The 27857-nt window shown below is 41.0% G+C and overlaps 2 protein-coding genes across 3 annotated transcripts in view; both read right to left on the minus strand.

Annotated features, from left to right (window-relative positions):
• Positions 1-63: 63 nt before the first annotated feature.
• Positions 64-17658, minus strand: itih5 (inter-alpha-trypsin inhibitor heavy chain 5). The gene is made up of 14 exons (XM_023952359.2): positions 17316-17658; positions 17205-17249; positions 16745-16908; positions 16177-16278; positions 15610-15884; positions 15321-15490; positions 15133-15249; positions 10824-10995; positions 10391-10700; positions 6919-7601; positions 6285-6338; positions 4388-4504; positions 1070-1447; positions 64-467 (listed from the first exon to the last, which is right to left on the minus strand). The coding sequence occupies exons 1-14, from the start codon at positions 17433-17435 to the stop codon at positions 208-210; spliced, it is 2967 nt and encodes a 988-aa protein (XP_023808127.1). The 5' UTR covers positions 17436-17658; the 3' UTR covers positions 64-207.
• A 2608-nt stretch (positions 17659-20266) lies between these two features.
• plxnb2a.1 (plexin b2a, tandem duplicate 1) overlaps positions 20267-27857 on the minus strand; it is a 168940-nt gene continuing 161349 nt past the window's right edge. Inside the window, exons 38-43 of one of the 2 annotated variants that reach the window (XR_013653571.1) lie at positions 26955-27102; positions 26420-26484; positions 26267-26342; positions 25332-25406; positions 22715-23259; positions 20267-21276 (exon numbers count right to left, since the gene is read on the minus strand). Coding sequence is in view for 1 of the 2 variants with exons in the window: in XM_004083283.5 (XP_004083331.2) it covers positions 23155-23259; positions 25332-25406; positions 26267-26342; positions 26420-26484; positions 26955-27102 (469 nt within the window). In the remaining variant the exon portion in view is untranslated. Of the gene's footprint in view, positions 23260-25331; positions 25407-26266; positions 26343-26419; positions 26485-26954; positions 27103-27857 lie in introns of both variants that reach the window. The other variant, XM_004083283.5, reaches the window with a different exon arrangement.

Raw genomic sequence — 27857 nt, forward strand, 5'->3', positions numbered from 1 at the left:
CAGGTGGGATCCACACTCTGACATGTTAAGCTGCATGGGAAAACACGTCCTAGACATCAAATATAGGGTTAAAGGTTTTATTTACAGTCACAAATGTAACAAAATAATAAAAACATAAACTTTCGATAAAAAATACAATAAAGATAAAGTCAAAATTGACCTTTAAAAAATAAAAAACTTGTTGGTTTACAGATTTTCTGAACCGGCTCACATCCGGTTTGTCCCCTGTGGCCAGTCTCCCGTGTCAAACATGTGCGACATCAGATAGTCCTCATACTGTCCGTCTATCAGCTTGGCTGCGTTGTTGCGGGCGAACCAGCAGTCGACGCTCTGCGTGCCGCTGTAAATCTTCCTGCTTTTGTGAACCACCGGCACCGAACGATCTTTCACCTTCAGGACTGTGTCGGGTTCAGCCCCCACCTGCACAGGAAGTTCCGCCAGACCCACTTCCTGGTGGAGAAACTGACCTGGAAGTGGGATAAGTTCAAGCTCAGCTAATGTCCAAAGGCTTCATTAACATTTATTCTTAATGAATAAATGTAGATATTTTTTCATGTCATTTCTTAATGAATAATAAATGTTTTCATACTTTTAATAATTAATTAATAAAATATGTATTTATAAATATTGATTTAAATACATGTCAATAAATGTTAATAAAGATTTTACCAATATGGATTTATTTATTCATTAAACAAAAAGGTAACAAAACTGTTAATTAGGGCTTTATTAACATGTATTCTGACTATTTCTATTGTATTCATTATTAAATATTCAGTGAGAGAACTTGTTAAACATGTTAATGAATGTTTATTAACCTTTAGCCTTGATGAATAAAATATCATTTATTTGCTAAGAATAAATATTAACATAACCTTTATTAACATTTATACATCATAATAACTGGTAGTAACACCTTTCTAACCGTTATTTATTAAGAACTGATCAACATTTATTCCTAATAAGTAAATGTTAATATTAAAAAAAGGAAATATTTCCTAAATTACAACTAAAAGTAACTTAATAATTATTCAGTTGTTAAAAGTACAACTACTGCTTCCACACCTACCCAGCAGACCGTGACAGTTGTCCGACAGCCCCTTACTGTTGCCGATGTAGAAGCCTAGGTGGTCTCTTTGGTAAGGCGCCGGGTTCTTGTACTGATGCAACAAGATGACAAAGCTGATGTTTCCTCCTATGGTCACAGTCACATTGGCCTTCCCCACCACAGCCACAGACAGCACGCCGCTGTCCACCGCAGCGGTGGAGTGGCAGGGCAGGACGATGCGGTCCTGTCCATCCAGGATGACCTTCCTGGGCGTCACCTCGATGTAGGCCCGTTTGGGTCGATCCGCCACGATGGTGATGGTGCTGAAGTAGGTGCGCTGCTGCTTGTGGCTGCCTGGAGGCGCTGGGGCACCAATGAGCTTGCCATTGGCTGTAACGCCTGTGGGACCATAGAGGTGTGGTTAATACAAACTCATTTTATTACCCTGTAAATGTTGGTGTCTAAATCTAAAGTGAATGGTGCAATTCCCAATCCCCAACAGCTTCAGTTTAAAATTTCAGTTTAAAAGATATTTTTCTGTCCAACAAACCATAAAATGGACTTAAACAGAGTTTACGCTGTTGCTAGGAAGAACTATGAGCCTGGTGTCTAACCAGGGCTGCTTTACAATATTGTGACACCAAAAATAACACAAAGTCTGGAAACTGCCACAACACTGCTGTGTCAGTCCACTACAAAACCCCTTTTTATGCAGCATTGATAGAATAGAATAGAGTACAAAAGAGTAGAATAGAATAAAATAGACGTCATCAAATAATAAGCAGGACAAAATTAAAGGCACCTATTGTGTTAAGGTGCATCTGGAGTTATAGGAATAAAGGACAATAGGTAATAAAAGCAAAGCTTCACACAGAGTGAATCAATTGGTAACAAATGAAACCTGTTCTATGCAATTTTATTCCATGGTGTTAAACTGATGCACCAACCAAAGTTTACATTTCTATCCATTAACCTGACCAATGGTTGACTAAAACAGGCAACTACTGCAAACATGTTGGCTAAAGCACAAACTGACAAGGCTGCACGATGGTCTAAAGCAGGGATGTCAAACTAATTTTCACCGAGGGCCACATCTGCATGGTGGTTGTTCTCAAAGGGGCGCATGTAAATTATACATGTAACTAAATGTAATGAAAAATAAATGGAACTACTTATTCATATTGAATAACTCATTATTTATTTATTATAACTCTTTAAAGTGACAATTACAGTTGCATAGGAAATATATGTTTGTTTGTTACTCTAGCATAAATCCTTTTCCATAAATCCATAAATTTGATTATATAGCCTAACCTATATTGACAGTGTTAAAGTCCTATTGTATAGTTGCCCAATCCAATAGTTAATGTTCAGTTCCCCCTAGATATGAATAAATATAAACCAATTTTTATTTTGAAAAAATTAAAAACTTTTATGCTCTCGGGGCCACATGAAATGACATGGAGGGCCACATTTGGCCCCCGGGCCTTGAGTTTGACACATGTGGTCTAAAGGTTAGCCCTCTTGCCCCACAGAGAGAAGGTCCTGGTTGGAATCCCGGGCTTGGACCTTTCTGTGTGCATATTCTCCCTGTGCATGCGTGGGTTTTGTCCGGGCACTCTGGTTTTCTCTCACCCTCCAAAAACATTCATCATAGGTTATCTGGTTATTATAAACTGTCCCTAGGTGTGAGTGTGAGTAGCTGTGTGTGTGGTTGTGTGGCCCCACAACCAACCGTTGATCTGTCTAGCCCTTGTGCTATCTTTGATGACCCCACCCTTATTTTGGCGTGTTATTCCAACCATGACAAAGGTGGATAAATGTGGAAAGATTTCATGTAATCCATGGACACTAGTGAAGATCACAAATCATTGAAGAAAAAAGGTTCAGAGCACTGTCTAGTGGGTCTAGATGACCCAACTCCCAATGGGAAAGTGCCTAGGATAACACAAGGGCTAGAGAAGGGGTCTGCAACCTGGGGCTCTGGAGCTACATTTGGCTCTTTTACTTCTCCATTGTGGCTCTCTGGTTGAAGAATACTAAAATATCGTTCAATTTAAAACATTTTTCGGACTACATGCAAAAATAAGCCTAACCGTCAAATAAGTCAACATTTAATTAATGCTCCTGACTACGATAGCTGTGACGCTCCAGCAATCAATTTAGTGTAGCGAAGGTGAGTAAACACATCATGGTTTATTAGCTAATGTATGCCTGTCTATAAAGCAGAGTATAGTTATTCTTTTTTCTGCTGACATGACACTATGATAATCTCATGTGGCACAAGGTGTCTTTTATTTTGAAAGGAAGTCATGTTAACCTCTCTCAAAAATTATAAACTTATATTGATCATAATAGTAACCAAAACATAGATACGAATCAGCGTTTTATTTTTCTAAAGGGTGAAGTAAAACTTTGTGGCTCCTGGGGGGCTGTGGTTGGTTGCATGTTGAGTGTTGAAAGTTGCAGACGCCTGGTCTACTGTGAACCCCACCTTCACTTGAGCTCCAGCAACTCTATGACTCTAGAAGGGATGAGTGGATGGATGGATGGATGGATGGACAGACAGACATGAACCTTAAAACATTAAACTTTTCTCAACTGAGGTCAATTTTCAAAACAATAAACCTGCTAGAAGTTACCAATTCAATGGAAACAACAAAACCAAAGCTTACCTAAGCATCAATCTGTTTATTTTAAAATCTCTTGAAATAAAGATTGTTCTGAATTGGTTCTACCTCATGACATTTCCGTAACTTAAAGTTTGGTTTAAGACGGTTAAGTGCAATTTCCCCACCGATGGACTAATAAAGGACTTCTTATTCTCATTCTTTACCAGCTTTGTCAGCTAACGTACTAAGCAGCAGATTATGAGGACCTGTCACATAACTAAACTTCTATCCATTCGCCCATTTGCTATACCTGCTAATTACCATTTTGGGGTGACGTGGCCTACCCAGTTACAGTTGGGCAAAAGCAGGATACACCCTGGACAGTTTGCCACTCCATCACAGGGCCAGACAACCACACACACCCAAGGAACAATTTACAGTCACCAATTAACCCAAGAAGCTTGTTTTTGGAGTGTCTGAGGAAGATGGAGTACCTACTGGAACCCACACAAAGAACGGCGAGATGGGCCTTCTCGTTGTGGGGCGAGCGAGCTAACCATCACCCCACCATGCATCCTTTAAAGCTGTACAATCTTACGTCTCCAAAACAACAGTCAATGGAGTGAGGTTTTAGAGGCACAGAATCATTTTCTGTAGAATCCAAGCACAGTCGGTCAAAAGTCACGATGTTCGTTGTGGTGAAAAATCCATCAAACCTACAACTTACCTGAGTATTTGTGGTCAGAAACCAGGCTAAGGACGTGTCCAGGTTCACCGTTAATGTTAAAGCACACCGTTAGCTTACTGAGGGGAAACTCTACCACAAAGTGGGGGTCACCGTCCGCTAAAAGACATAGAGAAACGTGCTTTACAAAGAACTATTAGAAACTATCTGATAAATGTAGCAATAAAAACATGTTAGGGACAAAACACACAGTTCTAGAAGCCACAGTGCACCCTATCAGACAGTCTTTGGTCATAACGATTCATTTTAACACAGATTCAATTCACATCACACACCCTTTTCTCTTCTCTTTTCCGCCTGGTCCAACAAGAAATGTATACAAACACAATTGATATAAATAAAGTTTAGCCTCAAATACAAAAGAGGTTTATACAAATATACACCTTGTGTGTCTGAAGATTCATAACCCTCGATTGTAACAGTAAAATTTGTCCAACACAAGAGGCCTTCAGCTCTGATCTGTTTGCTGCTGGACAAAAAGGTAATTAAAAAAGAACGATTGATTCTTATAGATTCATATCTGATCAGATTCATAGTCAGTATTGGTTCATTTTAACATCAATCCAATTCATATCATAATATGTGGTTGACAATACGATTCATAGTCCATATTGTTTCATTTTGAAAGATCAGATTCTCTAACCTAAAATGGATCCAGATTATCTTTATCCAAAACTTCCACCAGTGAGCCTCAGAGAGCAATAGCTGCTACTGAACAGTGCAAGTGACGTTTTATAGATTTCGTATATTTCTTCAAGATAGCCAAGTGTAATAAATATGTGTACAAAAGAACAAGTAAACAAAACTGAATGTAAAATCCATTCACATGTTAGTTTCCTAAAGTTAAGCCCACTGTTGTTTTTCCACATCCAAAGAATCCAAACGGAATATTATTAAAACATTCTAGCACACTGTATGGTCACATGACTTTGGTAAATTCAAAGTCCTTTCACAGATTGGACTGGAATGATCAGTTTTTGCTGACATCGTGTCTGTGGACTTAGTCATTTTTACAGTACAGGAAAATAAACCTACCTTGCCTTAATATGAATGGTATTTTCCAGTATTTATATCACTGATTTGTTTCCTTTTGAACCGATTTTATAATGGTTATAGTGGATTTGATTATCAACTAGCCTCAGGCAGATCAATCTGGTTGGATCGTAGGAATAGAAATCAATTAAGTTTAGACATTGCACCTGGCGTCATAAACGTGCAGCCTTTAGTTTATAGTGACTTTCACATTTAAATCACCAAGGATGTTTAATTTCTGAATTATTCAGCTTGAGGTTTACAGTGTTACACAGAGGCCCATGTAGAGATGCTAGAACAGTAATTGTAGCTCAATTGGTCTATAAAGAATATAAAATAAGATATAAAATATTTATAAGTGAACAAATGCACATTAGTAGAAGTTTTCCAGACATTTGACGTTCATCTTTGTTTTAGGCTGCTAGACGCTTGAGAACCAAAACAAAGAGAGGCGCAGTGAGATTAAAGAGTGATGCTAATGACAGAGTCCGTGGCCCTCACTAAACTGCCTGTGATGGCTTCCCTCTCTTTACATTAGCACAAACTTCCACTGCTCTACTCCTTCAGGGTTCGTGCTCAAAAGCCCATTTTCCCATTCAAAGCTCTGCTGGGAGCCTGTGTTGGTGTTTCAAATAGACCTGGTTCAGAGGAATCCCACCGTCTGTGATCACTGAAGACTGCCTGACAAATGTCCAGATTACAGGACCCCCCACCCCCAGAGCACATATGTCTGTGTCTACAATACCCCCATCCCTTCAAATAGAACCATGGAAACCCCTCTACCATTTTCTCATAGGATATCAGAGGATACAGATTCACATCTGACAACCAGAGGATTTGGGGTCACCTGATGTTTTGGAGATGGTGATGGGTTTCTTGGCTGGTCTCCGGTTGTCTTTACCTGCAAGGAAGATAATACTTAACTCCAGCCTGAGGACAGGTGTCAACACTTTAATCTGAAGTCCTCCCTGTAAGGAACATCAGTCACCTGTGGCCGTGGTATTAGTGTAATACCAAGTGTCTGAACAGAGGAGATGGTACATATGGTAATTTAAGGGGGGACAACTGTTTAGGCTTTACAAAGGAGGACTTTGGTCAGTTTGGATTTAAAAAACGTCATTATAAAAATATTTGACTTCTAACCAAGAAGAGTCTTGGCAGACAAACTTTACAGTCATTTTACTTTTACCAGACCTCAGCATTGTTTACCCTTTTGGAAAACCTACATCGTAATAGATAGTAGAATGAATTCTGTGTACAAAACAAATTGATCTGTTTTTTTTGGTTTAATTAGAGGGCAAATATTGAAAATTTATGGAAATATTCTTTAAATTGAACACCACTGCCTCTTTTGATTCAAATTTATATCATCAAAAAGCCTGGAATAAGATTTACCAGATTTGATAATTGACACTATCCTCTGCAAACTGTACATACATGCGCTTGTATCTACAGTCGACAGTGGCCCTTTGAATCCTTACCTAATGTGTTCGTCAAAGGGGCAGTCTGGCTGCCCAGCCTCCTGATTGGCCTCTGTTCTGCTTCAGCATCTGCTTCACCTGGAAGGTCATTGGCAGCAGGGGGCATCTCATCTGCCTCAGGTGCTGCATTAGAGGCTGTTTCCATAGTCCCATCAGCCAGGACAACAGGTTTCTCCACCACCATGTTTGTTAGTGGGGTGAGGAAGTTGTAGGTCAAAGACAGGTTGGTGGCCCGTTGGATGTGATCTTCTCTCTCTTTGCTGGTTGTACTGCGTAGCCGTGCCCGTAGCCCTTCTTTGACGCTTAGGAAACCCCAGACACGTTCTGCAAAGTGTTCTGCAATGGAACCAAGAGGGAACCCCAGTCCTGACAATGATCCTGACGCTGGAGCTTTGGCTCCTGCCGCCATTGCAGCAGTGGCTTCCTTAACGCGCCTCTGAGTCTCCAGCTGTCGATGCTGCAAAGGCACGTCTGTCTCTAGAACAATGCTCTTGTCGTTGTTGCTGGCGGTGACCTGCACATGGAGGGACTCTGCACTGGTGTTCTTCAGCTTCCCAGCGATGACGATCTCAGAGCCGTTGAAGTAGTTGGTGAAAAGGTTCTGGGTGACGTATCCGACAGTGCTCTCTGTGTAGTTGATTCTTATGTCGGACAGCAGAGGAGTTCCTATTTCATCATAGAACCTGGACAGAAACACACCCGGAATTCCTCCATAAATAACTCTACCATCCAAATACAGGAATAGGGAACATGAAGAAGCAAAGCTAAAAGATCAAAGTCGTTAAACATTCCGTCTTTTACAGATAATCTTTGAACTTCCAGTAACCCAACGTTTAGCGTTAAACGCTTAGCTTTGGGATATTTTTGTACGTGTATTGCAATGTTGAGTATGAGTCCTGCCTTTTAAACATCATGGTATCGTCTTGCAATTTTATAGGTTGTTATCAATCAAAACATTGATGGAAGTTTTGGTCTAAATACCAGAAGGATGTATAGATGGGGATCAAGAATAGAAACATCAAAGGTATGGCTTAGTTCTCTTGGGGCTTGTCAGACACTTCAAGGGGTGTCTTGAAGATGGAATATACCATTGTCGTCCATGTAGTAAGTGTATCATGAAGTATGAGGTATGGGTGATGTTGTCGTACAGTGTCCCTACGCCACACTCCAGTTGGTGGTAAGGTCAGAGTACTGGCTCCTTATTGACTGAGCAAATGGGGGTGTGCATGTTTTGGACAAGTGCCCGTATCTATATAAGTGCCCTACACAAACGATAATCTGATTTCTAACAGTCAGCCTGCACGCACAGAGCACATATGCATCACTTGAACAGCACCAATGGGTCCCTTGCACAGTGTGCAGGCTTCAGGGGGGTTGAAAAATGACCCCCATTTGGCTACATAGTCAGGCAGTAGCAGGAACGACCCACCTAAGGACCCACACTGGATGAAGCCCCTCCCCCTGGGAATCGAACCCTTATTTCCTATATGCCAATCCTACAAGCAGCCAACCGATCCATCCAGTCACTCATGTTTGGCAATGTTTAGTTTGAATTGACATTTGACCCATCAAGGATTCCATTTGTCATTGTATAGGCTAATATCAATCGAGCCATTGCTGCAAGTTTAATCGAAAAATCCAGATGATGTCTAGATGTGGATCAGGAATAAAAACATCAAAGTTCACATTAGATGTCATCTTTTTCTTTTGCACCAAAGGCTACGACCCCCCAGGTATATGCACACACTCCTAAAAGTGTCACAGGGCAGTAAAGTTCCTCACCTGTGAACCGGAGTGTTTGTTTAAGTAGGACGGGACTTTTATCAAAGTCTATCTGTGAACTCAGACGCAGGTTTCACAACACAAACGCATTCCTGCGCGGCTGAACAAACACCTGATGTGTCCGAGAGTGGAAGAAAGGAAGGGAGGAGAGGGGTTTTGTAAAGAGGACAGAAAAAAAGGGTCTGGCAGAGAATGAGGGTGGCTACTCCTGTCTGCCTCATGTTTAAGTTAATTAAAGGTGTCTGTTTTCAGCACCGTCACATTTACCGCTTATGGTTCCCCTTTGATGAGAGATAGATGGTCTTGTTGAAGGGAGAGAAAGGAAGACGTAAGGGAAACGTATGGAAAAGAACACGACTGCCACCACGGCGTAAAAACATTGTATAAGGGTCAAACGTAAAAAAACTTTGGTTTTAAGCTTTACTAACAGATTGGGAGCCTTGGCCAAAAAAATGTTCAATGTTGTTAAATCAACATTTTATATACAACACTTGAAAGAATGAATTATTACCAACTCAAAAAGGGCAACAACTCAACATGCAGGATCAATTCAACACAGATGACTAATTTAAGGCTCTAGAACATTTTTAAAACCAAGTTTCACAATAAAGCTACAAAAACTGAATTTCTTTTTCTATCTTTCTTTTGTTTCTGCAGCGCAAAAAGACAAGTGTGAATCCAAACTTTTCTTTATTTGGATGCATTCATAATTCACATCAATGGAAGCTTATTAAACCTAGTTTTACACCAGCTCTCTATTCCACAAAGTTTAAATCATTTAACTAGGGGTGTCCAATGTGTGGACAGACATTGAATAAAGTCATGTGACCATCCAGTGTTCTAGAACCTTCTAAGAATGTTCCCTTTGGATTCTTTGGATGTGGAAAAACAACAGTGGGCTGAACTTTAGGAAACTAGCATGTGAATGTGTTTGACATTCATTCTAGTTTACTTGTTTGTTTGGACACAGATTTCATTTACACTTGAAGAAATCCAAGGAATCTGGAAAACGTCACTGTTCAGTAGCAGGAATTTCTGTCTGAGTCACACTGGTTGAAGTTTGGGATAAAGATGTTGTGGATCCATTTTAGGTCAGAGAATCAGATTGTTCAAAATGAACCAATATGGACTATGAATCGATTTAGCGACCACACATGTCAAATAGAATCGAATTTTCGTTCAATCTCGACACCCCCACATTTAACCCAATTTTTCTGTTTGGTCACAGCAAATATAAACCCCAAAGAATCTGAATCCTCGTTTCAAGAAAAATAATCATATCAAGAAAGTTTCTCATGAGCAAAATAATCTTTGTTTAAGAAAACACATCCTTTTCTTACAATAAGATATCTTGGTAAGACCATTTTTCTTAACCCATTTGCAAATTTGACTTCTTATTCAAAGAAAATTTGGCAAAGAGGCCCAGATTTTTTGCTTATTTTCCATTTATCACACTTTTTTTAAAAGGTTGGAGGGCCCATGAGTTCACGTAAAGCTTTCACTTCACAGCCAAATGCCCATTTTTTGGTATGCTGTGAGGCAGGCAGAGTAAACTCTAGTATCATTTTCAACAATCATAGTCTAAAGGATGATGTCAGAGACTATTCCTCCAACGCATTTGTGTTAATGGGCACAAACCGTGGGAAAAAAAACTAAAAATCATGGGTGATGAGCAGAAACACAACTGTACCCTTTCAGCATGGCGCTGGCATCCGCCTCCTCGGGGATCCGCCTCATCATCCCGCAGTTATCCAACGCCATCCGCTCCAGCAGCCGGTAATCCACGTCATTACCAATCCCGATGGTGAAGACGCAGAACTTCTCCTGCACGGCCGAGCGCGTGTTCCCCAGGATTGTAGCTGACTGGACCTCTCCGATGGTGGGCCGTCCATCCGTCAGAAAAATGATCAGGGAGACGCTGTTCTGACCGCTGTCTGATCCTGAGAGGTACTCACGAAGCACGGAGGAGCCCATCTGGATGGCGCCATCAATGTTGGTGCCTACAAAGAAGAAAGGGAACAACGACGAAGAAATTCTGTGACCCCAAGGACTCTTTGTTAGGCTTGTAAAAGTCTACAATACACTAAAATCCCTCAAGAGGAAGCCATTTTAACATCTCTCACCCCCTGTTGGCATCAGCAAGTAGATGAACTTCTTGGCATCTCTGATGTTCAGCGGCGTCACCGGCACCAGACGGTTCGGTTGCCAAACTTTGATCTTATTGGAAAAGCTGATGAAGTTAAAATGATCTCCAGGTCGCAGGTCCTTCAGGATGGTGAAAAGAGCATCTTTGGTCTGAGGGTCACAAAGAGAAACATTTATAGCAATGTGGAACTGCATGGGCCTTTTATTTTGAAAATAAACCCAAAGAAATGATTGCAACACACATGACACAGCTGTACCCCCTGAGCTGCACTCAGAAGTCCTTTAATCCGTAATTATGTTACAATGTTTATAGTGGAACAAAATGTCAACATATTTTTAGCGTGTTTAGATAAATGTCTAATAGATTTGCTTTAAATATCAAAATTCTTTTGTTCCATAACTGCCTCTCTTGAGCAACAGTCCTGGGGCCCACACAGGCTCCACATGCACCGTGAGGTTTAAATTAGTAGCCTACTCGATGAAATCAAACAGACTCCCAACGTCACCAGGAAAATGTCTGTTTACTGCTCACTTGGCTCCAAACAAACAGTGCAGGTCTGCCATTAGCCTTTAGCTTCAAGTCACCAGTCGCCCCATAGAACGTCCGCAAGAAACTTCAGGGTCACATTTTAGGATGGAACTGAGGCTGTGGTCAGATCCAAATCGGTTTTGTCTCTTGTAAATGAGCAGAAAGTGAATGAAGCTGTTGTGCTGTAGAGTTGGGAGATATATTCCACCAATACCAGATCAAAGGGTTAAAGATTTTAGCTTTTGATCCTTAAATTTGGTTGTTGATGGTACTCTTTAAGACCTTGGTCCAATCTTCCATGAAAAAACGTCTTAAATCTCCAGTTTGACTCAATTCCAAAGACTCTCAATGAGGTTAAAGAAGAAGATCCACCAATGCTGTAGATTTAGCCTCGTTCAGTGGTTTGGGACGTATTCCAGGTTATCATCTACCATCATGGAGCTGCATAAGAAGGAACATTTCTTTATTATTGTAATCTCAAACCAAATGGTCCCATAGCGTTATATTTCTACTACCATTTCCCAATGTAGAGGATATTTTAAAGCTCGAATTCATACTGTCTTCAGCATCTGCTCAAGCTTTTTCAAGGTCCTCTCAAAGTATTCCTGATTCTTTTTAAGTCATTGTAGTATTCACAACATTTTTCCAAAAATCTTTTCAGAAGGATCTCAAAGTTTTCTCAAAAAATTATTTTTTGAAGAAATTAAAAAAAAAATTTAAATATCACAAATTTTCCTAAAATGTTGTTAGTCTTATAAAAGTTTTCTCCTAATTTTCTCATAGTTTTGTTAGATCAGAGTTCAACAGTCTAACTCTGAGGTGTGAGGAGGATGTAAAAAAAACTTCTGTCTGCTTATTGTCCCATAATTTGCTACATAAAGGGAATCTGTGATGAAGATTTCCCTTGACATTTTAAAATACACAAGACACCATAGGACTGTCTGAACTTACAGTGAAGGGGGATCAGTTAACCCCTGCGCTATCCTATGGGGTCCAGATGACCCCACCCTTACATTGACGTGTTCTCCCTACCATGACAAAGGTGGATAAAGGTGGAAAGATTTCATGTAATCCATGAACACCAGTGAAGATCACAAATCATTGAAAAAAAAAGGTTCAGAGCACTGTCTAGTGGGTCTAGATGACCCACCTCCCAATGGTAAAATGCCTAGGATAGCACATGGGTTAATGGTTCTTTGGTGGTTTGGGACCGCCCAGCTGTTTCTCTGAGACATCAGAAATCCTCATTTATTCTTAAAAACTATAAAAATATCATTTTTAAATCTTAAAGGAAATTCTAAAAGGGCAGTATTTACATTTTTCTTTCTGAGTATTATTTAATTTAAATCTAGTGTTTTTTTTAGTAAAATTGAGTCTGATATAAATACATAAATATTTGATTAAATTCTAATTTTTGCACAACTTCAGACTTGAAATGTAAGATTTAGCCTATTTATGAATAGAAAAGTGATTTACATTTTTTATATAAATACAACATAATTATCTCTGAACAGCCAATTGGTGCAGTTGATGACTATTATTATTGTGTCATTCTACAGAAAACATCCCGTTAGCAGCAGATATTCAGAACACCACTTTTAGAAAAGAGACTGGAAACATTTCCTGATTCACGAAGATCTAATTTAACACGTTAAGGTCCAGATTATTAAAGACGAAACAAATCTTTTAAACTATTTTAATTTTAAACTAAAAACCTTTAAATCGACTAAAAGTCAGAAGATCAGAAATCAACAGAAAACTCAGCCGTTTTCCTTTTAAATTTAGTTTTCACTTTTCTTGAGGATATATGATTAAAAAAATCATATTCTCGTTAACAAAATTCTGCCTCTCGCCTCCATAAAAACAGATTTCTTTAGAAAACCTGTGTGATGGTCACAAAAAGAGACAAAACTTTATAGTTTGTCAGAAAACGTTTGATGTTTTCCTGTTTTTTTGCGTATCTGAACTTCTACTTTATGCACTTTTGCTTCCTTCTGGACAAATTTTAAACAGTTTTTATTTAGTTGTTTTAGTTCATTAAAGACCAAAAAAACTTTAAATAACATGAAGCTGCTCTTCAGATAATCTGCAGCCTGCCGTTTCTGATGTTTCTCTCTGCAGTTTGCTCAGTTTAAGGAAACGTTTTTCAGGTATTTCTAAGCCTAAAGTGAGTCTGAATGGAGTCATGATGGAGCTGAGACTCCACCCCCGTAACTCCGCCTTCCTAAGCGTCCTCATTTATGGCAAACAAGCAGCATCTTCAGCTCTGTGGGGGCTCCAAATGTCCGTCTGGTTTCTGTCTCTGGGGATCAGAACCACAAACTGACTGAATCCCTTCATTGTGGATCCACAGACTTGTTCTTCTCCGTCGGCTCTCTGAGGGCAGCCGATGGGCGGGTGGGGGTCCAGGTCAAAGGGTGGGGGCTCTGCGAAGTTCCATAACCACACAGGCAGTGACCTTCCTCCCGCACAGATCAGCCTGCATGTTTCTGCTCTGATGTCTTCTCCTGCAGCAGCTGCAGAGATCGGCCTTTGCCTGAGATGATCGCCTCCTCTTCAGACCACGGAAAAGCTCTGATATTGATATTTCAGCGTGGGAGGGAGGAAGGGGGCGGCGTCACATTTCCGAGAAACTCTCAAGAAACTTTCAAATGAAGGAAACGGGTCCAAATCCTCAAGATTTCCTCCAACTGTCCTGGGAAATCGTTCCTGTGAGCTGCTGCTAGAAGGTCAACCTTTGATCTGCTTCAGCGTGAAGACATCATCTGTTCTGCCCCACATCCTCGGCGCCTCCGCTCACGCTCTTCTGGATTTGGAGTTCGCTTCCAGGCTTCATACTTTGGCTCCCTCCTGTAAACAACTCTGTAACCATCACAGGGACTCAGGCACAGCAGACGTTCACGGGCGCCACAATCAGCAGCAAACATCCCGAAGGCACCAGGCAGGCCAGAGCAGGACAACTGAAGGTGGCGTCCACCAGGGCGGCGCCCCTGCAGTCATTCAGATACTAACAATCAAAATTAAAAAATAAATTCTTATCATGAGTTCCTAATCTGATGTACAGATCCATTTTAAATCATTTTGAATTTTTAATAAAGCGGAGGCATTTGAAGCAATTGAATCATTTGAATCATGTGAAGCATTTGAATCATTTGAACTGTTCAAAGCCTTTGAATCATTTGAAGCAGTTGAATCATTTGAACTGTTCAAAGCCTTTGAATCATTTGAAGAAGTTGAATCATTTGAAGCAATTTAATCATTTGAACTGTTCAAAGCATTTGAATCATTTGAAGCAGTTGAATAATTTGAACTGTTCAAATCATTTGTATCATGTGAAGCATTTGAATCATTTGAACTGTTCAAAGCCTTTGAATCATTTGAAGCATTTGAATCATTTGAAGCAGTTGAATAATTTGAAAACTTTGAAGCAGTTGAATCATTTGAAGCATTTCCATCCATAAAGCAGATGTTTTGCTGCGTCTGCATTCCAGCTTTTTTGCTCCAAACATCAATGTTCCAGATGTTCAGTGGTTGAAATGAAAGCAGCTTCCCACAAAACTACAGATTTCCACAGCGCACAAACAATCACAGAAGATTTTTTGCAGGGACACAACTCCTCTCTTCTTCTTTCCAAATCTGAGTTTTTATAATTTTTCCCCTTTAGAGTAGACTGACATTTTCATTATTTACCAGTTTAATACCTAACGCTTTATGCTCTGATTGTAAGCGATGAAGATTTTTACTGACTGTCTCACTACCTGTCTCATCTTCGCCCCCAGCATGGAGGCGCTGGTATCGATCACAAACACCACGTTCTTGGGGACGGCGGGGAGGTCTTTGGGGGCGAAGTAGTGCACGAAATGCCCGTTGAGAACCTGGGGGACACAGATGTTTGCAGGTTTGCAGCCACAGAAGAGCACGGCGAACAGGCGTCTGCGACACTCACCTGGATGTCTCCGATCCCCAGCTCTCTCTGCACGTCGTAGCGGACCACAAAGTCTCCCAGGATGCCGCTGGTGGAGATGCGGGCCTGCTGGACGATGTTTGGGCTGAAGGTGATCCTCCAGACGTTGTCCTGCTGTTTGATCTCGGTGGTGATGGGAAGCACAGGCTTCACTGCAGCACAAAGACAGGAAGCGTGTTTTTGTTTGGAGACGGCGTGACCTCGGAGCGGATTGAAGTCGGTGCCAGCCCGCTTTGTTTTCAGACTGTTTTGCTGCATGGACCCTCCAGACCTGCTGTCTTGGATCCGCTGGGCGAGTTGGAAGAACTGCTGCTGGTCCTGCTGCTTTGGAGCGGAAGCACCTCCAGGTCCGTGATGGGCGCGTGATCCGCGATGGTCACGTCCAGGCTGAGGCGGCTGACCAGCTGCAGGGGCCTCAGACTGGTGACGTGTCGGTAGCGCCCCAGCCGGCGCTGCAGCAGCTGCTCGTACGTCAGCAGGAAGACGGCCCGGTTCCGCCCGGGAATGTTCACCGCCGTCCTGAAGACCTCCACCTCCGGTTCTGGACTGGAGACGGTGGAAAAAAACGTCAACTGAAAGCCTCAAAACCCAGATGAGTGTTTTTCAGGTCACACCAAAGTCGTGTTTTCAGGTTTGTTCTGAACGAAAACTGAAATGTTACCAGAACTTCTACAGACCCACTCGGATAAAAATGGTCTCCTGGGTGTTTTGACATGTTCTTGTGGCCTTTTTATGACACATATATAAGTATATATATATATAAAATTGGATTTCTGAGTGTGGAGCTTTGATAAAAACAACAGGTGGCGTTTTCCTCGTCTCCATCAGCTTTCTGTACCTGTTCTCGCTGGAATCTTGGCTCTTGGCTTTGCTGTTCCCTTGTTTGACCCTCCTCTCCTTCGACGTGACCTCACCCTGGTAGACACGCCCCCCGACGATCCTGGTTCAGGGAGGTCAAAGGTCGAGCTTTAAGATATAGGCGTTTGCATTCAGAGCGCCCATTGTCGCCGTTCCGCCGGGTTGTCCTCACAACATTTGCGAGGAGCCGCTGTGCGCATCAGTGAACCCCTGAACTTTAACAGCGTTATAAAAACGCTGACATCTCCATGGCAACCGATCCACCACGATTCCAGATGCTGAGGTTTGTCAGTATCTTCTGAAAGCATAAATGGGTTCTAAAGGCATTTGAGACAAAGGTTTAGTTGTAGATCTGGTTCCTTCTGACGTCGTTATTGATGAGGATGAAAGTCGCCGTTTCTAAACAAAATTTGGTGATAAATCAACTTCAACACCTGTAGATGAAGAACGCTCTTCCTTTTATACATTAAAACTGCTCATTATCTTTACATTTTTAACCGAAAATACACTTTTTTTCTTTTCTGGAATAGATAGGAGGAACTCCTCACATGGTGAAGTTGGAGATGTAGGCATCAGCGGGGATCTGGAACTGGAAGACCCCCTCGGCGGCGGAAATGTGCCGGTTGACCATGGCGCAGTTCACCGCCGTGAAGGCGTAGCGGGAGATGATGGTGGTCTTGATGGAGAGCTCCTGGATGTGAGGTTTGGTCTCCTGCAGGAGAACCCAGGACACAGCAGAGCCTTTGGAGAAGTTCATAGTAGTTCTGGTTCTTAGTTTGGACCCAAAACGTTTGGCGCGTGGCGCACTTGGCGGGTCTCGTGCGCGTCACGCCCAAAAGAGCGCACGACGGGAGTGACTGAATGCACCTCCAGCTCTAAGTAGGTCACCCACTCTCTTCTAAAAAGTACAAATCTTTTTTCTACAACTGCAGAAAAACTTAAATGTGTTCAATTCTAGATCAATTTTTGTCTCGTGGCCAGAAGTTTGACATAAAAATTTTTTCCCACCTTTGCCAGGATGGTTTTCACCTGCCGCGGGACTCTGCGCAGCGCCTGCAGACACAAACAAGGTGAAACCCAAGTTCAGCAGGCGCGAGGCTCCATCTGCAAAAGCCTTACCAGATCCAGGTCCAGGTCCAGGTCCTCCAGAGACTCGGAGTCCGGCTCAGACTGGAGCTCGTCAGGGCGGCCGAGCGCGCTCAGGCTGAGCGGCAGCAGCAGAACCAGCAGCGGCAGCATCTTCCTCCGCGCACTCCCCAAATTCTTAATGGAGGCGCTCGTGCGCGGAGTCCGGATCAGACTGAGATAGACATGCCCCCCACCCCACCCGCGCGTGCGCCTCAGGAGGGAGGAGTGGTGACAAACCTCCCTGAAAATGTGAGGAAAATCAGAGCGACCCTCCTGCTCTGCGACACTTTACGCACAGAAACTGTGGAGCGCGCTCTCATGTTCGCGCCTGCGCACAGCGCTGCCGGACTCCAAAAGGACAAGATGCCTTTGAGGGTCATGAAAATGCTGGAATTCTTTTAGAGAGAAAACAACATTCAGGATCAGATAAAGCGACTATGCGCAGATTCAGTGGCGGTTCTAAACTAACTTACTCCCTGGGCGAGTAACCCCACCAGCCCCCCCCCGCCCGCCCGCCCGTTCCCGGACACACATACAAAATTTGACAACATCCTGTTGTGTTCCCTATCTTCTATTTAGCTATTTTACACAAAAAATGCATGAATTTTCTAGACTCGTATTACAGGGGGGTCAAACTCAGTCACACAGGGGCCTAAGTTAAAAACACGCTTAAGGTTTTGGGCCGAAGAAGATAAACAGTTACTGAACACACTAAAGGTAAACTTTTAAACCTTTAAAACTGAACTTTTTGAACATAAATATGAATAAATACAGGAAAATTAATCCAGGGTAACTCAAATTAAACCTTAAATAACTTATAATATTTTTCTCTCCATAAAAATCTATTCTGTCAAAATGATAAAAATATGAACATGCTGCAGAACAAAACAAACAAAGCCTGAAAATATTAATAATAAGAAATAACATATCAAATAATTCCGTTTTCTTTTCTCTTTTATCGTTTTTGAAGAGCTGGACTCCTGTATCATTTTTAGCAATAATTTCTTGGTGTGTGACATCCTGTGTGTCTATTTGTGAAACATATCAGAGGGATTGGATCTAAAAAGAAAAACGTATTGTGAATACTATTTTTAGGTCTTATAAAACATTAAAAACTAAAACATAGAATTCATTAGTGGGATTATTCCAAAAATATTTGGCGTTTCCCTATTTTTTTTGCTACACCAACAGCAGAAATCCTCCAAAAAACCTCAATCCATAAAAAATGGTCTGCGCCCACCACCCCCCCCCTTCCCTCTGACACACGCGGCTCCGTCTCTATGACGGGAGGCGCAGCTGCGGCCCAGAGTTGATCGTTAGAGTGAAAAAGACTCCCAATCACTTGTTAGTGTGATTCACCTAGCCACCGATGAGTTGCGCCCCCCAGTCGAATTTTCTGACTTATGTTCCAAAGACTACCACAAAGAGGAGTGGGCGCAAGTGTCTTGCAGCAGAGGGCGGTGGTCACGTGCACGTTGGGTCTACTGTGTCGGAGCAGGGAGTTGAGGGAAATAATCCCCATTGCCTGCTCAAAGTCTCCTCTTTGAGTTTGGCCTTTCACTGTGTGTAACTCTGTGGGCATGGAAAATGCCGCCCTCAGAGAAGTGCCGCCCTGGGCCAATGCCCACCTCGCCCATATCAAAACCGCCACTGCACAGATTAGCTCATAGATAATCCCAAACTAAACCATGTAGAAAATATTCAGTTTTTATAAATCCTACATTTCTGCCCATATTTTGATAAATAAAAGCATGAAATAAAAATAATTAAATTTTACTATTTAATTTCAGAAGAGACCGTGTTCCAAATGAAGAGTTTATTTGAATCGTGTATGTTTTCGAGTCACTGACCTAATTAAAACTCATTCGAGTCTTACCAAAGGAAAGTTAGACCCATCACAAACATCAAGCCACTAGAATAGTTAGCAAAAGTTGTAAAAAGTGATCGAAGTTTCGATCAAATGACTATTTTTAGGAATTTGAGCAAAAAACGTTTACGTTCATGTAATCCAGTAGCAAAAATTGTGTGATTCACAGGAGTTTGTGTAAATGATTAGAACGCCTTTACTTCTGGAAACAACTGGAAACATTTGGAGGATCCAAATTTTTTTTTTAAAATATTTAATGTGAGTTTCCATCAGAATAAAGTCACAAAAGATGATTATTGATGCAAGATTATCTGGATGGGGTTTCAAAAATGTGAATATAAAATATTTTCTTTTCTTTACCTGAAGGTGGCGCCCTTCGGGTTAATCAGAGGTCATGTTTAGAATTTACTTTTTCCCCCCCGAAATATTTCTGCAATAAAAAATGTATTAAATTTATGCCTTTTTGTGTAAACGGATTAATGTTTTTTTTTTGTGTTTTTTAATGGCCAGCGGGTTCTAGATCTCCTTCTGGCTGAATCAAAGTTTCTATGGCAACTACTCTCACCAATCAGAAGTGAGCTTGATTGGAAGGCCACACCTCTACCCCTTGAAAGCAGGCTACACATCCATCAAACATTTTCAACGCTGGATATGGGGTCCAACAAGCTCCACCTACTTTCAACCGAGGCATCTGATTGCCCAGTTTATACCTTGAATAACAGAGACGATATTTTTGAATATGAGGATTATCAAGAACATATTTAAAAAAAAAGTTTTGGATCAAGAATGATTATTCTGAGCAATAGAAAGACTGAATAACAGCTGATTATTTTTCCATAGAAGTCTAGTTTGCATTTTTGGAACCAGAGCGTACTTCCTGTTTGGAGCACTTCCTGTTTGGAGCAACAGGTGGGAGGAGTCACTCAGTCCACACACAGTCAATATTTTCCCTCATCTCCATAAATTTTCTTAGATGTTTTTGGTCATATCTATGCAAACTAGGAAGATTTTACAACATTAAGGATTATTATTGGAGCACAAATAAGACTCAACAAATAAAGAAAAGTAGAAACAGTTTTCATATAAACTTCTTTAATGGATATTTGGATTCCTAGATCTGGATTTTCCGCCCACTTCTCCACTTCCTCAGAAGAGTCACAGACTTGGGCTTCGGTCCAGCTCCGCCCACAGGCCGCCGCGTCGTTTAAACATGGTCCTTCAAACCGTTGGTCTCCTACAATCAGCTTACGAGAAGATTTGAGCTCCGCACTCTCACACGGCGGCAGGAACATTCATACGTTTGCTTCACTCGGAACAGACACTTCGCCTTCACATCGTCCAAACAAACGGCCGCTCGATCGTTCCGTCGCCGCGGCTCAAACACACAAAACACAGGCATGGTGACGGATGCACAAAGATACACAACTCTAGGGTCGAACCACAACGAAGGAGAAAGCCTTCAGACGTCTGCCATGTGCGCTACGATTGTTTTAGTGAACTTAAATGTGCATCTGTGGTAAAACTGTTTGCAAAATCTCACCAGAAGGTGGTGCTGTTGGCTAAAAAAGTGCCCAAAAAACCCCACAACGTTCCTCAGTTTTGTGATCTTCAAAGGTAGAAACAGCCGATTCTTCAGGCAGTTTTCACAAACTTCGCACCACTTTTTCCAAACTTCTAGAGCGGCTGCTGAAAATGACACATCTGGAAATGGAAATTATTTTCATCTGACAGGATGAACCCCAAACTCTAAATCTTTCTTTTTTTCTTTTTTTGTGGCACAAAAGCAAAAGTGACGACACATCAGCTGATTCTATTTCTGAATATGAAACGTGAGGAATTCTTCACAGCATGGGAGAAGTTTGGTTGTTGTTGTTTTTTTTTTTCTCTCTCTTCCATTAAAGTCGCTGCTTTTTCCGATCGTCTCTGGATCTTCCTGGCCTCAAACCGAGGCGTTACCGCCCCCTGCTGACCAGTCTGAACACATCTGAAGTTTCCTGGAAACAGCTGCAGAAGATCTGCCAACTTGAAAAAATAAAATATCCGATTCCCTCCGTTCTGTCCGACCTGAACTCTTTAAGGCACTCTCTGGTGGAGAAGAGAAGGCAGAAGGAAGAAAGAGTCGGTGGAGAAGAGAAACATTCTAGCCAGCTCATATTTAACGTTTACATTTGCTATTTCGAGGGAAAACATCGACAGCTTTGTGGCGACCCTAAAAGCTTCACATTTGATCGGTTTCTCACCAACGTAGCTCCAGATTATTCAATCGTTGGCTTCACTTGGTTTTTGGCCACAAACATGCGGCTGTAAAGAAATCGTTTGGCACCAAAGTGGTTTTAAAAACGGAAAAAACCATCAGGTTAAAGTTAAAAGAGGAACCGGTCCGGTGGCGTGCAGCACACCGTCTGGGTTTAGGACGAGTCGATTTAGCTGAAGATGGAAGATTTTTAAATGTTTCTGCAGATCCATGGCAAACACAAAAGAAACTTTTCTTGTTTGAATCTGAAAAATATACATTTGTTATTCTGAGAGACTCATGACCTCTTTAAGAAAATCCTTGGTTTTCGATTTATAAAACACTGAAGAAAAGTTTTATGCAAACTCCTGGAATATTTTTGCCAAATGACAGTTTTTAGGTCTCTAAATAAACATTTTCCATCAATATCTGCTATTTTTACAGTGATTTATGAATTTTATCAACATTTTTCCAGTTTTTTTTTTACTTTAAATAAAGTTTCTGAGCTGATCTTTCAAATTAAATTTGTTTTTTTTTAATTGAAGCTGAACATCTGAAGGAAATGGGAGTGGCCTAATCCAATCTGCGCTAACCAATCAGAACAGAAAAGATTTTTGTGGAAAAATATCTGAATTTTCACAGCAATGTGAAATTCTTTACTTCTTTGTTTGGAAATAGAAAAAAAAAAGGAAAATTAAATATTTATATTTACATCGCCTTCTGAGCAACTTTAGACTGATGAAAATAAACAAAAACAAAACAAAAAACCCCAAAACAAATGCAAATATTTCAGATTTTGTGCAAATTTACAGCTAAAAATTGAAGTTATGAATGAACATGTAAAACCTGATGGATTATTGTGCCTCTAAATCTCAGATTAACATTTATATAAATGCCTGTTTGTTTTTTTAAATTTGTGATCGTTTTATTTTCCCCATGAATTTTTAATTAATTAATGCCATGTTTAATTAGAACGTTTCTGGCGTCTCAGATCTTCCATACAGAACAAACATTTTTGAACTTGTGCGTCTGCAGAGAACGACCAGCTGACATCAGAACGCTTCTGTAGATGAAGTCAAGGAAAACAGCTGTCAGGGTTTTTGGGAAGCAGAGTCATGGCACAGATTTCAAACCAACAAAACACAAAGAAGTTTGGCCGTTTGGACCATGGATTCTGCAGAAACTATTTTCCAGAACGAGGCATTTACGTCCCACCCACAGAGGAGCAGAGAGGAGGAGGAGGAAGAGGAGGAGAGCTACAGGATTCTGTCTTATCTGAAGGGATCGTACCCTGAGCTGGACGCTCTTCTGCCATCAGAGGGCGCTGTGGTGCAGCGCCCCAACGTACCGCTTACTTCCTGTCATTAAGTCTGATCCAGGCCTCGTTCCTCACAAAAGACTGAATTCCTGCTTTATATTTAGGGGGAGGGGCTCAGAGGAGAAAAATTGGAGGCGGAGCCTTCCTGAATCCACAGACGTCAACGGCCGCTTTTCCAATGCAGTCCTCAAAATAAAAGGCGGAGTACCAAAAAAAAAAAAGAGGAGAGGCTCATTTTTCCACGTCCAGATGAGCAGAAAAACAAATAAAGTCCAGGAGGCGGCAAATCCAAAAGTGGGTGTGGCTTTCTCTGCCGATTCCGGCAGCTCTTAACACTTGAAGAGTCCGCCAGCCCGCTGCCCATAGAGTCCTCGTCTGGATTTCAACTGCTCGCCCTGCCCTCCCCGTGAGGTCAGAGGTCAGTGACTTTGTTCTCCAGGGCGGCGGCGATCTGCTGCAGGCGCAGCGTGAGCTGCTTATTCTGGGCGGCCGGGTCTTCGTCCAGAGACTGAATGATCTGCAGGAGAACCACAGGATTCTGTAAAATCCGATCCAAGATCCAGTAAAACAGATTTTATACATTTAGTCACTTTAACCAGTGTTTTTCACCCAGGGTGCCGCGGCACACTGGTGTGCCGTGGGAAATTGCCCTCCTTAACCGATCTAAAAACATTTCCCATCTCCAGGATATCAGCTCTGTGTTCATCCAAACAGGCCTTAATAAAACACTGAGTAGTTAGAAATATGAAAGATCATAAAATATTTTTTCTTTTTGTTTATTTGATTCTATTAAAGACATTTTGATAAGAATGACGGTACCGCAATTTAGCGTTTTTGGAAAAGTCCCCGCCCCTTTAACTGCCTCCACCAATCATTCTTGGAGGCTTAATCACACGTCATCAGTCTGACCAGTCAGAAGTGGTTAAAGTCTTCACTTCCTTGTTCTGATTCTGCTCATAAAGTCTCTCAGTTCCAACAAAAATACCAGCTACAGCTCGTCTTTAGCGGTGTAGCTTTCCACAGAATCCGGTGTCAGACCGTGGAACAAGTGAACAAAACATTGAAGCTCAGAGAAGAGAGTCTGTCTGCCATCAGACTACATCTCCCATGATGCATCGGGTTAAAGTGACAGCGTCTCAGCGCACAATAAGTCTTCGTTGTTAAACGTCTTGAAACCACAACGAAAACACATCAAACAGTTTTTAAATCTTCTAACTTAACTTTTATTACATCTTTTAGAAAAAAAACACTGACTTAAACGACACTTTAGTTCAATATTCATCTACGTTATGGTTTATTTGGGATATTCTAATACTTAAATTCTAAAACGTAAATCTTTAACATTGGAGCCAGAAAACGTAACTGTAGACGCTCAGCTCCTTAAATGAGTCACTACTGATTTAATAATCATTTAATTTCTTAAAAAAAATAAATAAATTCAGAAGATTTTTACACTAAAAACAGATGTCACAAATAGATTTTATAAAGGTTTAAGTTCACTTTTTGTTCTAATTTCATTTTTATCTAAAACCATATTTTACTGACTATATTGTGAATTAATAAATACTTTTTAAAATGATTGATTTTCAGAATCTTATGATTTTCAGTTTTTCTTTAAATGTTTTACGAGTTCTCTTTCTTAATTGTCAGATTTTGTTGTAAAAAAATCAAACCCTGGGGGAAGTGGAGATCCTCGCCTGCTAACTGTTCCCACTTCAATAACAGCATCTTTTCAGAATTTGTGGAGCATTCGGTCGCAGAAAGCATAAATGAAAAGCTAAAAATTCTTCTTTTGAATTTTAGCTAATTTAATTATTTATATTTATATTGTATCTATTTTTATTTATTACGATTTTTAACTTGATTACTAATAAGTCCTTTTCTAAATCCTCTTTTAAAAGAAAACTATTTGCGTTTCTACCTAATAACTCAACTTGATTCTCAATGACGGGCGATGTAAAGGGGGAGCGTTTATGTTTTTAAAATTCATTTACTTCAATCAAAATAATTTATTTTGGTGTACAGTACTTTGTGTTTGTACTTTTCCATGAAAAGTAAAAATAAAAACTGATTTGATTTTCAAGAAAACAGTTTAAAAAAAACTTTATGATAAAGAAACCCCCAAATCCTCCAAAGTCTGAAAGTATTGTTTTTGCTGCCACCTAGTGGTCACCCCTGAAAGTCTTTTACTAAACAGATCAATGATCAATGTTTATGATAACCCTGAATTTCTGAAACCTCATGAGAATTTCCACGTATTTACCTGAATCCATGTAATGACAGGAGCTGACTTAGGACGTAAAATGTTTACAGAAACAGTTATAGTTTTGCAAAAAGTGTCATACAATCTGAATGATTATTTTTTCCCTCCTATTCCTGCATTTTGGGGATTTAAAGTCCATGACTGATGTTGGATTTTGCAGCAGCCATAAATCTGTAGTTTGTGTTTTTGCAGAACTGTAATCAAAAGGTTTTCGGAGTCTGAAACCGTTCTTCTTCATTCAATTCAATTCAATTTTATTTGTATAGCCCAAAATCACAACAACAGTCGTCTCGATCATGAGAACCGGCAGAATCAGGAGTCCTCACCACATCGTAGTACTTGCTGGCGTAGTGGTACAGCTGATGTAAGGCGGCCTGCGTGTTCAGCTTGCCTGTGTGTTGCTGTCGAGTAAAAGAGGAAACCAAAGTCAGCAAAACCAAACCACCAGCTGTAAGAGTTAAATGTTCCCAAAGTCCCCCAATGACTTATTTATTTAAATAAAAACTTTCTCAGTGGTGTTTTCATCATGAAGCAAATTCTCCAACCTAAATGTCTTAAAAAGCCAGACTTCATGTTTGTCTAAAGCCTGTTTTCAAAATCTCCACTATGTGGGCGTGGCCATTGGCCCTCTACCCCCCCTTTCTGATGACGATACCTGTGCATGAGTGAGGAGCTTGACACACGTGGAGCCACAAACCACTCAAATGTTTCTCTTTAGCGACAAAGAAACAGTGAAAATTACATACTTTTGGTTTTCAAATCGATTTTTTTTTCAATGTGCAGAATGACCAAACTAATATGACCCTGCGGTTTGATCAAATTAGACCAAAAAGAACTTTGATAAGTCGGGAAAAAAAGCTACACTGCAGCAGGGAGCAGCACTGGCTGTGGCTCTGATGTGATGCTAGCTCATGCAGATTGTTTAATCCCAGGACTTTATGATACTTTCTTATTTTCAACGAAGCAATAATAAGACAGATGATTTTATTCTTGTTTTTATTTTTACCCTCTCTACTTAATGCGGGACAGCAAGCCTTCAAACTCGGTCAGAAAAAACACAAAGGAAAACACATCTGGAACTTTAACTCTAAGTTTGATTTTAAATTTGTGCGACCAACAACAAAATCCAGCCTTGGAAGCACGATGGACGGGGCAGATTGAACTTGACCAGAAATATCTACAAGCTGCTCTACAGTGACACCTCAGGCCAAAAGTCGAACTGCATCTCCTCCTGTGTTACTGCAACAAACTCGTTTCTTACCCTGGAAACCTCGGCGAGGTGTGTGTTCATGTCCTGGTCACTGACAGGAATCAACTCCCTGATGTTTTTGTAGTAACTGCAGGAGACAAACAGCCGCATGAACACAACACAGCGACACAAACGAGCGATCAGAGCGTGGAGCGCCAAACTCACTCGTCCACCATCCTCTTGTAGGAGGAAATCTCTTTTGCATAGAGAAGCTTGTTGCTGGGAGACTCCTGGAGGAAAAGACAAAACGGACGCATCACGGCACAATCTGCTGATCTTTATACCAGGAAATGCTGATCTCACCGTTTGAATTAGACTAGATGAGATACAAAAGACGGTTTTAAAGATTTAGAAAATGATCTAAAGTAAAGAATAAGTAAATAACAAAATGTTCTGTCAAATTGACTACTATGTTTCACAAGAATCACAAAGAAGTGATTTTGTTATTTAATTTGTTGCAGGGGAAACAAAATTAATCCAAGTTTGAAAAAGTATTTGACTTTTTGTAGCTACAGCATTTGACCACAGGAGGGCGCCAAAGACTTTCCACAAAAGCCAAACAAATGTTGCAGAGACAATCTGAAAAGCTGCTGAGTAATTGTCTTCATCATATTTTGTGGTTCTCCTCTATGGTTTGGTTTGAGTGGGTCTGTTCTGGACTTTGGACATTGTTCTGAATGTTGGATCGCTGGTCACTGACCCGGGTGAGTTTGTGCTCAGTCTTGGTGCAGGCGTCCATGAAGGTCTGCGCGATGACGTGCAGCGAGGCGTCCACCACCTCCGTCACGTGAACATCCAAGATAAAGTGCGGGTTCCTCAGGATGTTCACCCAAAATCGCAGTGGCAAACTGCAAACACAGATCAGAAACTTTTCAGAACCTCTGAAAAAAACCTGACGCTGGACAGAAAAATCCTGAGGTGAGATGAATCAGTAGAACCCTGAAGAACCAGGAGCAGCAGGTCTCAGCAGATGATGTGGCCTCTGTGTACAAAAAAGCTTTAATAGAACGACTTTGCACGAGGGATGCAGCCTTTTGACTTCCAGAATGAAGATCATTAAAAAAAGAAACCTGTCCGTTCACCATGTAACCACCAGGGGGCTTTTGTACACAAGAAGGTTGTTTGAAAGAAAAACAGCCGAACGGGAGGGATATAACACATTTTCTTTGCTCGCCATAACGGGGAAGTGATGACTTGCAGGTGAAAACTTTGTGGGCGTGTTCAAACATATGCCTGGTCGGATTTTCCCGCCCATTTTCTTTCGAAGAGATAATTTACAACTGAAATAGCCACGACCAAAGAGATGAAAGAAACTGGATCCAGTACGAACTGATGAGTCATGTTACATCTTTTGTCAAACTAACGATTCATGTTACACCCTCCCTCCAACTGATGAAAAATGTTACACCCTCCATCCAACTGATGAGTCATGTTACAGCCTCTATCCAACTGATTAATCATGTTACAGCCTCTATCCAACTGATTAATCATGTTACACCCTCTATCCAACTGATTAATCATGTTACAGCCTCTATCCAACTGATTAATCATGTTACAGCCTCTATCCAACTGATTAATCATGTTACAGCCTCTATCCAACTGA

This window comes from Oryzias latipes, chromosome 23, assembly GCF_053564925.1.
Source record: "Oryzias latipes strain Hd-rR chromosome 23, Olatipes_Hd-rR_3.1".
NCBI classification, from domain to species: Eukaryota; Metazoa; Chordata; class Actinopteri; order Beloniformes; family Adrianichthyidae; genus Oryzias; species Oryzias latipes.

Coding starts and splice junctions, on each gene's coding strand:
- itih5 (XM_023952359.2), bottom strand. CDS start 17,435: ATGCTGCCGCTGCTGGTTCTGCTGCTGCCGCTCAGCCTGAGCGCGCTC. Junction 15,250..15,320: donor TGGGGATCGGAGACATCCAG/GTGAGTGTCGCA, acceptor TGTGTCCCCCAG/GTTCTCAACGGGCATTTCGT. Junction 468..1,069: donor CAACTGTCACGGTCTGCTGG/GTAGGTGTGGAA, acceptor TCCCACTTCCAG/GTCAGTTTCTCCACCAGGAA.